At 30.9% G+C, this 15,769-nt stretch overlaps 1 protein-coding gene across 1 annotated transcript in view; it reads right to left on the reverse strand.

Moving 5' to 3' along the window:
* LOC142325619 (UDP-glycosyltransferase UGT5-like) overlaps window positions 1-15,769 on the reverse strand; it is a 56,048-nt gene that overhangs the window by 15,476 nt on the left and 24,803 nt on the right. The window contains exon 2 of the mRNA XM_075367605.1: window positions 2,623-2,881. Coding sequence (XP_075223720.1) covers window positions 2,623-2,866 — 244 coding nt within the window. The 5' untranslated portion in view covers window positions 2,867-2,881. The remainder of the gene's footprint in view (window positions 1-2,622; window positions 2,882-15,769) is intronic.

Genomic DNA, 15,769 nt, shown 5'->3' on the forward strand with positions numbered 1-15,769 from the left:
TGGCTGTATAGCATTGTAGACACCCTCACCACCCCACTGACTCAATATGTTGCAGAAACCTCATTATAGGATGAGTAGGACTAGACTGGCTCCTGTAGATTAAAAAGTGGAAAAGAATAGGTCAAGGATAATAAAAAAAAATTAAAGACAGCAAGAAAAGGAATCTACTCATTAAGAAATTATAGCACAAAACAAATGACCCAACTCAGATGAAAGCTCAAGGGCCTCTCCTGGTAGTAAATACCTACACCAAGCAAAATCCCTCAGGAGACATTTTTAGCCAAATCAGAGCAGTACACAGTTGAAAAATTACTTGCCCTCATCAAGTTAAATACAGGAATAATAAAAACTATTTTCCTTCAAAAATTAAAGATCCACTTTAGAACACGTACAGGATTTCTAAAGGAACAACCGTGTATATTCTTACAATTGTGTAGCTTGTGGAAATATTCTACTGAACTACAACTTTTCAGTCAGATATCCGCAGGAGGTTATGCGATTGTTATTTTGTCTGTACTTTGAAATACCAAACGCTGTATCATTTTCATGAAATAGGCATCAAAAGCAAAAGCTAAAAAATAACACATAACTAAAAGAGCATAATTAAAAAATAACATTTTGTCACTATCTGTAAAATAGATAGGCTTAAATGAATTATTGTTCTTTTTTATAGCTACACACGATTTGTGTTACTAATTTTAATAAATAAGTAAGTGTTAAGATGATATAAAACTATTCATTTTTGACTACTCTAACCAAATTTATTTCACAACGATATGTTTAAACTTATGTCGTAAAGTTTTCAGTCACTCTTGCAGCTACAATCGATGATTGAAAGTATTGTTAACAAAGATAAAGGTGCTAGTATAAAATATAATCTCAAATAACTTTCACGGGATTAATCATTGTAGGCCTCAAATTTAGTTTTGAATTGTACTTGTGATCTGATTTTGCTGTACATTTGGCATAATCAGCTCCAGAAATAAAAAAAATAATGACCGAGAAAATCTTTGGGATACTTAGTCAGATTAGATGATAAAAATACTTTAAAAGCCAATTTTAAGTTTTTGGATTTTGATTTTATGAACAACTTATTATATTGTGATTTAAAATATTTATTAAACACTTGTAAACTCTCTAATTTTGTTATTCTAGATAATACTAACATTTTAATTATGAAGAAAAAAATGTTAACATTTAGTAGGACCACCGATCGGTATCAATAATGAGAATAGAATATTGGCCTTCTATTGCAGAACTTCAAAGTGAAAAGTAAAGTGTCATATAGTAATAACAGTGAATATATTCAGTACAATAACAATGCAAAATTATTTTAACACTGATTAGACAAAAAAACACATAACTGTTAATGTTACTTTTGTTGTTCACTTAATTTTTTGATAATACTTAATGTCATGCAGTCTGTAAAGCGGTATTATATTATGTGAGCTCTTCTACGTACAAAATAGATAAATATATAAGGTATGATATTTATCGATAAATATATATGATAATATAAAAAATTCATAAAATGTCTGTAAATGGAAAAGAGGTAATGTAATACGTTATTTTATTAGCTAAGAGGAACAATGAACGCAGCAGATATCAAACTAAGGAAAAAATGTGGGTTGTGAGTCACATAGTAGTCTATAAAAACATTAACACTAACTTATGTCAGAAAATTTAGTATTTAGACCCCTAGATAAGGAGCTGTAATATTTTTAAATTCTATTTATTAGTTAATTCATACAGTCGCAATACAATAATGCCTAATTATAATCGTATCATATTTTTATTTTTGATGAACGCTTACACTCTATAATTACTAGTTATCATCTTATAAAATTTTAAAGTGTTTCCATTTATTTAAGTTTAGTCCCCTCTCATATTAACTTTATCCATCATAAAGTAAATAATTTTTCATAAATCTGAAATGTCTTCTAATTAGGACAGTATTTTAAAACAAGGGTGAGCTAAATAAATTTTATGAAGCTAAACTGATATACACAATGGTATAACTTACGAACTCTTATATCACTGTTCTGTGACTACGGTGCACTGAAAAATTTTCAAGTCTTTTTGTCAATTTTTAATACAAAACTTTCAGGCAATTTAGCAGTCGTGAAATAAAGTTTCAAAGGGAAAGAAAATATTACAATTACATTTTTACTCTTCTGTTTTAAATTAAGGTTTTTAATTTAAGCCACAATATATCTACTTTCCTTTAAATATTCATTGGCCAGTTACATGATTTTTTTTTCTTATTTATGATTATTCTTCATACATTGTGTATGATTATTTAAATTAAAAAAATATTTTATCTTTAACGGATAGACTTTTTATCATCTTTGTTTTTAAGTATGTTTATATACAAATAATAAATCTGTCTGAACTGAAGCGATGGCAGATTAAAAAGTTGTTTAAGGAATACATCAGAGAAACCTGAACAAAAGTAGGCATCATAAGATATAAATTAGCTACAAAGGAAAATACATTTTAACTAAATACACTTATATTATAAAACGGAAGTATAATAAAAACAAGGAAAATTTAATATAATCCTGTAAATAACGTGTATAATGTAATTATATTTTAATAATCTAAAATGAGAGTTATACTTACAAAACATTTTTTCTAGAGGTAAGTGTATCTCAAATTGTTTAACATTAGTATAATTTTTTCCCAAGGGCATGGGAGTGTAAAACGTGATATCATGACCTCTTTCAGCCAGTTCTCTGATTATAGGTTGTATAGTATAATGATGACTCTTTGCAAACAACGGAATTACAACTAATATTTTGGCAGCATCACTGCACATGAACATCAGAAGCAACAGAAAAAAAGGTAACAACATGTACGATTTCATACTCAAAGTGTTCTTCTGAAAAAAAAAATATATATACATAAATATACATATATATATATATATATATATATAAAATTTAAAAAGAAACAAAAAAAAAATCAATGATAAAAGTTAAAATAATATTTTAGCTAAAAATAATTTCTAAAAAATAAGGATGCATTTCACTTGCTTGAAGACAGGTTTATCTTACATTACAGTTGTATTAAACCTTTGTAACACTTTAGAATTCTAATAGGCAATAAGTGACAACTGAAAAGTTTCTATTGATTTTTAGATGTACGTATTACTAAATGATTGTAACACGAACTGGATATCAATTTACAAACAAATTAACACAGAGCATTCACTTGCAAACTCATTTTTAATCTGAGTAGTGTATTTATTAAAACTTCCAATTAATAATAATTAATTATTCTAAATAAGAATTAATCGATATATGGAAAGTATTTTAAATTATTTTGTCCATTTTAATGAAATTATTAACACATTTTATCATATTCCTAGCAACTTTTCTTTGCCTTCCCCCTTCTACTTCTTTGATAATAGTAGGAATAGTTCACTTTTAAACTACCGTAAAGTTTATGGCTTATTCTTATAGACAGTGTCTTAATAGGTCCACAAAAGGAATCTGTAGTAATTTTTTTTTTTTGTCTTCAGTCATTTGACTGGTTTGATGCAGCTCTCCAAGATTCCCTATCTAGTGCCTATCAAGATTATATCTATTATTATATTATATTATATTATATCTATTATATTGTATTATATATGTTATATTATATATATATTATATATTATATTATATTATATTATATCTATTATTGCATCCTATTATTATATCTAGTCCCTATCAAGATTCCCTATCTGTAGTAATTAATAAAATAATATTTTCCAGGAAAATTTCACGAGTATCTCCACAATAGAGCCAGCACTATGACAAGATATAATGTCCTTCTGGTACCGGCAATAACGTTTAGATTACAGAGCAAAACAATAAATGAAATTTCTTTGTAGGTTTGATCGTTCTGAATTGTTTAGAAAAAAACGTGGATTTGATTATTTTTTTGTATCCTTTCCCTATCAGAAGAGATGAAGAAATAGAAAATGAAGAAGAAAGAGCAATTTATGTGTTGCTTGCATTTATTCAAACAACAATGTGATCAAAGTCTTGCACTCTTGAGGAAGGTACTTCCTATTGCAGCAGGTTTCATGATGAGCCATCTGTTAAAAGTTGTCGATGAACTCTCAAAACTTTGATTATGATTCCTTGAAACGTACTTCTAGTTATTCACGGTTCAGCTAGATTTTGAGCTAAACAGTGTGGCCTATGCTGCACCGTAAAACATTACACGCCCAAAAAGGACTGCTGCTGCTCCAAACATTATTTTAATGGCGTTCAGCAGGGAAATGTTACTTTCATAGTACTCCTGCTTATAATGATGTTGATCTAGAGTGGGATGGCCCCACTGACAACTTGTACACTGATCACTGTTGCCTATCACCCTAACAAGGATTAAATCCAGCTTCTTTTGTCTCTGTAGTGTGCTAAACAAATATTTTCTGATGAGTGTAATTTTTCTTTAACACGGCAGAAGTTATGATCTATCAGATCATAACGATGTATACAACCTCCATAGGTACAATGACAACTCTGAATTACATAAACTGAAGTCTTAAGTCACAAAACAGCCAGTCCTACTACGTACATCTAACTGCTACCTATGAGCTCTTGATGTCTAAACAACTGAGGGTAGTTGACGGTCGACTGAAATATGCAAATACTGCACGTTGTACCTGTTTTATACCCATAAAAAAGGATGTATTATAAGCTATGACTTTTTTGTGGATATAGGGTAGATTCAATATGTAGGTTTATGTAGATTTATGTAGGTTTTATTATTATTTTGGCCAAGTAGTTGACTACTCTCATGATAACAAAAGCAGAAAGATGTAAAAAGTCAATGTTGTCTCAAAGCAAAGTACTAATATCCAATTACAAAATTTAATAATTCAGGATAGTCAGCAGAAGTTAGGAAAACATATAGCGTCTTTGCGTTATGTCCGTACATTTGGTACGGTCACTTTATCTTTGGTAATCAAAATTTTGGTGTATCAGAAACAGGAGTAATCGAATTGACACAGTTTTTTACTGTTAATGTACATTCTTCCACCAATAACTGCAAGTGAACACAAATTTCACTGGAACTACACCTTATCAATGACCAGTTCTTGGTAATGACAAAAAACTCGCACAGGCAGTCAAGATCTTTTTCCTTGTCAACACTAGCTAGCTTTGTCAATACCTTATACATTACAGAACCGTGTCACATCAAAGAACCATAGTAAAAAAAAACCTGAATAAAGTAATCAATGTTGAAATAACAGACCACTTTTACATCGAACAGCAATAAACAGCGACTTAAAACACAATTTTTTTAAAAATAGGTTAGACTCCAAACTAGGAAATGCAACTCCTCAACAGCTTCATATTATCTCTGTACTGCAATTTAATGTTAATTTAAAAAACGGTTAACATAAAATCTCTTTATTATTTATCAACAAGTAGTGCGCATAATAAATTATTTTTTATTAATAAAATATTTAATTTTAGTTTGTACAGACCTATGCCCAATTACTGCTACCCTACTGCAACTTGGAACGATTGAAAATTAAATTAGCAGAAAAAGAAAAATGCCATGCTTAGGGTGGATTTAAAATCGCAAACGTGCCGGTGAAAAGAAGAAAAACGAGGTGAAAAACAAGAATTGAATATATCTTAGAGATTATCAAATTTTATTTATATTGTAAATAAATAATCACACATAAAATATGTTCCAGCATTCAAAAACGTTATTTCAGGACGCAAAAAAAAATAATTTTTTCCTTATAATAAACACAGAAATGTCAATATATCTGATTACATATACAATTATTTTGAATTTTCCAACAGGCTGTTGGACAATCTGAGTAAAATTTGTTAGTATATCAATAATAAATATTTTTATATGTTAATAAAAATGTTTCTTCGCGATTATTGCGGTAAAAATGATAAATAATAGCTCACACATACTGCAAGGCTATTTATTTTAACGAGAAAAGAAATTAAAAATTTGTTAAAATAACATAGAAAAAAATATATAAATATAAACAAACACGTGTGAATGACATACATACTCATATTAGATACGTATTCGGTTCATTTTGAACGACTGTAATAAGAGGTTCTGAACAAGATATTCACCTAGTACAAACGAACTATCGGGTACCACCTACACTTAGTTCCACATTATTTTTAATAAATCGAGCATTAGTTTGTATATTTTATACCGAAAAAGCTGAATACCAAATAATTGAGAAAAATAACTTAAGATCCCTTGATTTATCTCTGACTACATCCTGATCTATCTTACTTAGGCGATGTTTCTTGGCCCCCACGCTCTCCCGATCTATCGATTTGTGACTTCTTTTTGTAGGGCTACCTGAAATCAAGAGTGTACGTGAACAAGCCACGCACGATCGAAGACCTGAAAATTTTCATTCGTCAAGAAATTGAAGCCGTGTCGAATGAAATGTTGACGAAAGCCGTGCAGAGCTTTGAGGAGAGACTCGAATTTGCGATCGGCTAGAAGGACGTCATCCACCGACAATATTTTCCGAATCTAATTCAGGTATGTCGATTTCAAAAAACGGAATAAAAATATTATTATTTAATGTAAAACTTTTTTTCTATAACTAAAACAACGGAAGTTATTCGGTAGTGAAAAACATGCGTTTCCTCTGCTCCACCTTTATTAACAGGTCCCACCAAATAACATTACAATAATTAAAACAGATGGACGCCGATATATAATCGGGCGACCGGCGGGAATGTACTGTCAAATTAAAAAAAAAAATATCAAATAAACGGTAATGCATTACTATCAATCGCTTATTTTCTTAGTTAAATCTTATTAGAATTGAACTGAGAAATAAAAATTTCCTGAGACGAACTAAAATGATAGTACACCATGCTGAACTCTACAACCTTAGTTCAATAATACCGGTAAACTATTTAAGAAACTGGAGAGATTATATTATATTAGAATAAATAATAAAATTAGCCCACCAGCTTTGATTTAACGAAACCCTAAAAACGTCTTTAAATAATAAAAACTATTATAAAAATACGACTGCCAAAAAAAAATTTTACTAAAAACAATAAATCGAACTTAAAAAAAGAAAACAAGGTATGGGGGAAATAAAAGTCTAAACATAAGACAACGGGTGACCAAAGAAAACTTTGTCCTTCGACGAAAAAATTTAAATGCAGGCGGGGATTCTGAATTGTAATTATCCCATATTAAAGAGATCTGAATAGTAATTATTCTATATTAAAGAGCCGACTGCATTAAAACATTTTCGTTGAAGGGTCACCTATTATTTTATTAAATTAAATATTGCATAACGATATTTAGTTCCGTACCTTGTTTTGGTTTTTTTAGTTCGATTTATTTTTTGGTAGTTGTGTTTTTAATTTTTATAATTGTTTTTATCATTTAATCCTTTTTGATGCTACGATGATGATATTATCGTAGATGCTACGATTTGCTGATGATATAGTAATTCTAGCCGAGAGTAAAAAGGATTTAGAAGGAACAATGAACGGCATAGATGAAGTCCTACGCAAGAATTACCGCATGAAAATAAACAAGAACAAAACGAAACTAATGAAATGTAGTAGAAATAACAAAGTTGGACCGCTGAATGTGAAAATAGAAGGAGAAAAGATTATGGAGGTAGAAGAATTTTGTTATTTGGGAAGTAGAATTACTAAAGATGGACGAAGCAGGAGCGATATAAAATGCCGAATAGCACAAGCTAAACGAGCCTTCAGTAAGAAATATAATTTGTTTACATCAAAAATTAATTTAAATGTCAGGAAAAGATTTTTGAAAGTGTATGTTTGGAGTGTCGCTTTATATGGAAGTGAAACTTGGACGATCGGAGTATCTGAGAAGATTAGAAGCTTTTGAAATGTGATGCTATAGGAGAATGTTAAAAATCAGATGGGTGGATAAAGTGACAAATGAAGAGGTATTGGGGCAAATAGATGAAGAAAGAAGCGTTTGGAAAAATATAGTTAAAAGAAGAGACAGACTTATAGGCCACATACTAAGGCATCCTGGAATAGTTGCTTTAATATTGGAAGGACAGGTAGAAGGGAAACATTGTGTAGGCAGGCCACGTTTGGAATATGTAAAACAAATTGTTAGGGATGGATGTAGAGGGTATACTGAAATGAAACGACTAGCACTAGATAGGGAATCTTGGAGAGCTGCATCAAACCAGTCAAATGACTGAAGACAAAAAAAACAAAATCCTTTTTAGCGATATCAAGAAAAATTCACCGTTCGAAAACCTTTGGATTTAACGTATTAAACGTACTGACCCGAATCAGGAAAATGTAAACATTTCAAGTTTATTTATTTAATTGGCGTATACCAATCTAAACGCACAGATTTCTCGATCGATTGAGTTCCTCCAGAAACGTCTTATCGTGCGGATCATACCGCAGTTTTCTAGGATCCAAACGACTAACGACTAAACTCTCCAATCGTCTCACGCGATTCAGTGCTACGTAGGCCTGGCCCTTGCAAAGATGCGAGTGCTGAGATCTACGACAGCTCTATCTAGGATATTTTCTTGTACTTTATGCACCGTCACAGCCAGCCCGATATTAGCGGTAGCATATATCGTTCCGCTTTGGCCTGTTCCCCTAAAGTATAAAATTTAAAGCTAGCAGGCTCGATCCTCAACCCGATGCTGACAGCATTACTTCTAATCGTACTGTCATCAAACTCTGCAAACACCGTTTGTGGAAGCTCGCCGAGCTCCAGCTGGTCTAGGCGTAGCGCAAGCCACTCGATTTTTCTGAATATATCAGTTAATTTTTGTTACGGTTTGGTTCCATCGTGATTTTGTATTACGCTGGCAAATACCCCGTTTGAATTTTGAAAATCGGAAGATCGACCGCGAAGATATAACAACGTTTCTGAAAAACCGTGATCTGTTAGATCGAGAGCGTATCTGATAAACGCAAAAGATAGCCTTCAGCCTACTAACAAATACCTCGTTTGAATTTTGAAAATCGGATGGTCGTTTACAGAAAACAACCACCAGATTGGTGATGAACGGTTTAGCGTCGCACGAAGTGATCGCATCACCTCACCGCTCTAGGCTCACACGCAGTAGCCGCGGGAAGCCCATTATTATTAAACAGGGATTTTTTTAAATTTATTTAATTTTATTTATGAAATGTATGAATTTCTACATAAGAAATGCAGATGGACCACTGAATATAAAAATAGGAAGAGAAAAGATTACGGAGGTAGAAGAATTTTGTTATTTAGGAAGTAGAATTACTAAAGATGGACGAAGCAGGAGCGATATAAAATGCCGAATAGCATAGTCTACGAGCCTTCAGTCATTTGTTTGCATAAAAAATTAATTTAAACGTCAGGAAAAGATTGTTGAAAGTATATGTTTTATATGGAAGCGAAACTTGGACGATCGGAGTACCTAGAAGAAAAGATTAGAAGCTTTTGAAATCTATAGGAGAATGTTAAAAATCGGGTGGCTGGATAAAGTGACAAATGAAGAGGTGTTGCGGAAAACTGATCAAGAGAGAAGCCTTTGGAAAAATATAGTTACAAGAAGAGACAGACTTATAGGCCACATATTAAGGCATCCTGGAATAGTCGCTTTAGTATTGGAGGGACAGTTAGAAGGAAAAAGTTATGCAGGCAGGCAACGTTTGGAATATGTAAAACAAATTGTTAGGGATGTAGGATGTAGGGGGTATACCGAAATGAAACGACTGGCACTAGATAGGGAATCTTGAAGAGTTGTATAAAACCAGTCAAATAACTGAAAAAGAATCATTTTATTCAACTTAAATTTAATTTTATATTTTTTTAACACGCGTATTATTCATTCGATTGATATGAATCATTCAGTCGAAACCCAGCTAACACAGTGATAAAGGCTCACAGTTCACAGTTCAAGTTGTGCTTCAAGCGGAAAATCTCCACTACTATATATATATATATAAATGTACATATTTACGTAGCGTATGGCATTCCCGGTAACGTAAGGATCCAACGCGAGGTCATACATCTAAATCGGTTCGATCGTTGGGCTGCTGCGGTAGGACAAACATACATCATATATACATCCTAAACAGATAACACTCCTTTTTGGGCAGTCGTGTAAAAACGTATGTGCCGATCTGGCACATATATTCATTTTAGAATTTATTTAATTTACCTATAGTTGTCCGGTTACAAAATACAAAACGGAAAAATAAACACTGCAACTGACTCCACGCAACGATTGAACTCCGTACCGCACTATTCGTAAAACCGATTATAAATTGATAGGGAATGTCAATTAAAAATATGCTAATTTTATAATAGTTCAAAATTTTAAATTAAAAAGCGAACGTTAGATTAAATATTAAACGTTATATCACATTAAATTAAAAATTGAACACATTACCGCATTAGAATTTCTCCTAGATCCTGTAACATGTATTTCTTAATAAAATAACACCTATAAAAAATTAACATAACAAAAATATCTATAAAATAATGATTTTAATTTTAATTCGTTATCTTTTCCCGATTTTAAATAAATTCAACGACTACCGTCGGACGGCATTAAAATGAATAAAGTTTAAAAATACAAGTTGTCCATCGATATCCTATTCGACAAATCTCTTTAGGTTAAGTTCAATGACAACGTTAAAATGTTGACAGAATAAAACGGGTACGGGAATAGTTACCGTATTTACAGTATTTAAAAAAATTATAATTTTTAAAACTCAAAATGAAATCTTATTTGAAAAAAAGTGAAAGCGCTCGAGTCATCGACTGCTTGGCCCCAACTCTCTTCCCTTGAGGTATTATTTTAATAAAATAGATTAAAATGCGAAACGAAAAAATTACTCGCGAAATATATTCGTATTTAACGTCACGCTTTCACCGCTTGCAGGTAAAATGAAAAATAAAAATTAATTGTAACACCCGATCGCAGTAGAATAAATGAAATCATAATTTTTTTAAAATCGAAAGGTAACGGCTCTATATGTGTAAGGTTAGTTATATAAAGATACTTTCAGTATCTTTTCTTTTTAATTTCTTGTACGAAGTAAAGGAAATATTTGATCGCGAAAAATCTGACTTTCCAGATTTCAACGAGAAACCATTTTGACCATCCCTGAATCCATTTTGACTAGTTTCGGTATGACGTCTGTACGCGCGTATGTATGTATGTATGTATCTTGCATAACTCAAAAACCATTAGCCGTAGGATGTTGAAATTTTGGATTTAGGACTGTTGTAACAGCTAGTTGTGCACATCCCTTTTTGATTCCATTCGACTGAACCGAAAGTGTTCAAAAAAGCCCAAAATCTAAAAAACATTTTGGATTTTAGACTTTTTCTTTAATGCAGTAATAAGCCCTCATCGAGAGCTTTTCATAATTAATTCCCGGAGGCTTAACAGGAAAAAGAAGGTATAATTTTGATGATAAATACATAATTTGATCAAGAAGATGAATCGGAACCGAAAATCTTTTAATAGAAATTTTAGTTGTTTTCTCGATTACACTTTTAATAACGCATAAAAATATAATTTGATAAACAGGGTAAAATCAAACCCAGATTTTTTTATCGAACATTTTGATCTTCTTTAACTATTGTGTTCTAGATATTGGATAACTAATTCATTATGAAAAAAATCTCTTTGAAATATCTGAATTAAAAATTTATCTAAAATGAAGCCAAGAATTTTATGCTACTTTTTCCCGCCTTTATTTATTTTAGTAGTTTCTCATCAAAATAAGAAATAAAAAATGCTAAAAATAAATTATTCTAAGGAAGTTATCACAAATATTAAGTTTTCAGGAGATGTCGGTGTTTCAAAGATATGCCAGTCCATAAAATCTTATTTAAAAAAAATTTAATTCCGTATATTTGTTTCTGCTAAAACGCTGTTGTTAAACCGCTGTAACGAACCAAAAAGTTGTAATAACAGATATGTATTCTGATAGCGTTACGCTAAATTTTATTTTTAATTCCAGTTTTGTATTAAATTGACGATTATTTACTTCAAAGGATGCGATGGTAGATTCACATAAAACCGTGTACATTGTACATTCTTATTTTAATAAATAATTTAACAAACCGCATCCAAGTAATATATCCTAATATTAATACAATTAATTTTTTTCACGTACATTTTTTGTTTTTTCCTTCACATTTAATACTTTTGTAGAGATGTCTGCTTCGTGAGTAAAATTACAGAAAAGTACGATCACCGTACTTATCTTAAGTGTAACTATTACAATTTATCCGCAGATATTATTGTTTGTTTAAAACCTTAATTTGAATATATTATTTTTAATTATTTTCCTAATTCGATCAAAATTCCATTCGATCGTTACGATATCGTCATTGCTTTTATCTTGCATATAGGAAGTATTGTCATCGCAAAAAATTTCGGTTTCCAGATTCCAACGGAAATATCCATTTTGACTAGTTTCGGCGTGACGTCTGTGTCTCTCATAACTCAAAAATGATTAGCCGTAGGATGTTGAGATTTTGGATTTAGGACTGCTGTAACATCTAGTTGTGCACGTGCCCTTTTGATTGCAATCGACTGAACCAAAATGTCCAAAAAGCCCAAAATCAAAATTTGGATTTTGGAGTTTTTCTTAACTGCAGTAATACGCCCTCATTGAGAGTTTTTCAACGACCTATCATAAGCGGCACTTATTTTCATCGGTTTCAGAATTATAGGCAAATGAAATTTTAATTAATGAAATACTTGGATCTTAGAAGGGAAAGGCACATCGGTTCGAATCAGACTTTATCTTCTTTTCTTTTTTTTTTTAAATTTAAATATATTGATTTATTAATAATTGTTAACCTCTGATTCTAAAAAAAATTACGATAAATAATAATTCAATAATAATAGAATAAAGAAATATGAAAAAAATATCAGAAGTTATTAATGAAATAAAATTTTATGTACTTTTCATTTTAATTCGAAAATTGTTACAGAGATTAATTATTAATAAATCAATAAATTTAATTTAAAAAAGTTAAAAAAAATATTTGTATATGAAGTCGGATTCAAGCCGATGTGTCCTTGGTTACGGATCCGACATGTTCTCACTTACACCACATAACTATTTGAGCGGCGTGCAACAAAGTGAATATATAAACTAGTATATAATGTTGATACGGACACCGCAAAAAAATGCGATGCAATGTGGTGTCCACCACAATGCAGTTGTGTAACCGTCCACTTTATTAAAGAATTGGAGGATTTTATCTCACTTTCAAATGAAATAAGTTTAAATGAAGCGCAGCAGAAAACGTGTATATTTAATTAATTAGGCGTACAAGAAAGTCATGTGGTGTCCACATCAGATTTTTTTCTTTAATGAATGAATATGTTTAATTCACAACTTCACATCTAAGGTCGTAATTCTGGGTAGAATAAGTAAAAATGTATTTATATTCTATTTGAGTAAACGAGGAAAGAAATAAAAAACAAGTCATCGACATAAAAATGCCCAGGAATTCCAATAAAAATATTTTTTTAAGTAGAAAAGTTAATCGTCAGTAAATTTCTAAAAAAATGATAATGGTTTTTATACCGGCATATAAAACGTAATCGTGCTTCTGCGAAATAGCTTATTAAAAAAATGAATCATCATATGATAAAATTGTTTTTATATTTATATGTAAACAATAAATAATAAACCGCTTGGCGGATGTATATGTTTGTTATAAGTTACTTTACACAGAGAAGAATAAATAACTTTTGATCATTTTTTACTATAACTTATCAACGGAAGGAAATGTTATTAAAAAATAACGACTTTCCTTATTGAATTCGTCTTAAAATTAAATAGTATTTCTGTTACAATGACGTAACAAATGTATTTTTAAACTTCAACGAAATTTTATTTACGTTTCAAATAGCGGATAAACATTTCAAATACACTCGTTAAGTTTTTAAATATTATATAATTAATTCATCGCAGTGCATTTTACGTTACGTTAAAAAATGCTGATACAGTATTACGTTTGACCCACCGGGTCTAGTAGTGAATGCGTCTTCGCAAATCAGCTGATTTGGAAGTCGAGAGTTCTAAGGTTCAAATCCTAGTAAAGGCATTTGAATACTAGATAGTGGATACCGGTGTTCTTTGGCGGTTAGGTTTCAATTAACCACACATCTCAGAAAACGGTCGACCTTAGACTGTACAAGATTACGCTTCATTTACACTCGTATATCCTATAAAATAATCCTGACGGTGGTTCCGGAGGCTAAACAGAAAAAGAAAAAATACAGTAATATGCATATTCAAAATAGTTAACCTTAAGACACCTGATATGTAATTATTTTTAAATATAAAAGTAAATTTAAAATAAACAATAGAAATGGAAAAAGCGGTCCGGTATTAAACTAGTAAACCACAGGCTACTTTATAAATTATTTAAAAAACATTCTTCTCTGTAATGAGTATCTCCTATATATATATATATAAAAGAACATGTCCTGATTGACTGATAAACAACACCCAGCATAAACTACTGATTGAAGATAAGTTGATTAAAATCTGTATACACATTCTTCTTACGGTTTAAGTGCACGCTAAGAAACGATTTTTTGAAACTCCGAGTTTAAACGGATAAATGGAGTACGAATGAAATTTACTATTTCTTCAATTTCTCGGTACGCATGAAGATATCAATTTAATTTTTGGTAAGTGTAATCTTCATGTGAATATCTAAAAACCGATTCCAGATTTTTTTTGAAAGTCGACCTTGAAACGGGTAAAGAAATGTAAAATAATTTCAAATGATTGTAAATTTTTCCGGAAGAGGATTGTGGCCGGAAGCAGGTGTATCAGGGAGTGTCGCACACGCATTTACTTGGCAATCGTTTGGGATAATTTGCAATCATTCTTTAATTTTTTTTTTTTACTTTTCTTCACCCGTTTCAAGATCGAATTTCGAAAAATGTAGAAATTTGGTTTTAAGTATTCACATGAAAATTACATACACCAAAACTCAAATCGCCATCTTCATTTGTTACAGAGAAATTGGAAAAAAATGCAAAATTTCATTTTTACTCCATTTTAATCCTATAAAGTCGGAATTTCAAAAAACTCTTTCTTAGTATGCACTTAAACCGCAAGAAGAACGTGTATACAAATTTTCATCAATTTATGTTCGGTTGTTTTGATGGCCGTTGATTATGAATTACTCCTGACATGTAGTTTTACATATACATATCGATTACTAAAAATAATTTGAGAAACAAAGAGCTACTGTAAAGAGAGCCTATTATCTACGTTTATTGCTTACATTTGTAGTTCTAATCGAAAACCATAATGTCGATAAGAGTTTATTTTAACTGGATTTCATAACGCGAATTATAAGTACAGTCTACAGTTAAAATTATTTCTAATACGATTTCAGAATTTCTTTCTAATTCCTATCTTTATATTTGTATTTGATCCTAGCATATAATCTATCTCCGTAAAATCTTTTTCAACATCGAAATTCTCTCGCTTCATCGACTCTTCCGTGGCGGAGTAGTAGCGTCATAGCCTTTCAACCGCGAAGTCCCCGGGGTCAAATCACAGTCACACAAAATTCCATTCCGTATTAAATAGCTAATATTTATTAAAAACAACAAATCAAGCGCAGTAAGATCATTCTTCTTAGGTGGAAGCATTATATGTATATATTTATACGGAAAAACACGAATTAATAGTTTCTTAGAAACGGATAAGGAAATCTATCTTACATTTTTTAAGTTTACTATTTAACTAAGGCGGTTTTA

The sequence above is a fragment of the Lycorma delicatula genome, chromosome 5, assembly GCF_047948215.1.
Source record: "Lycorma delicatula isolate Av1 chromosome 5, ASM4794821v1, whole genome shotgun sequence".
Taxonomy (NCBI): Eukaryota; Metazoa; Arthropoda; class Insecta; order Hemiptera; family Fulgoridae; genus Lycorma; species Lycorma delicatula.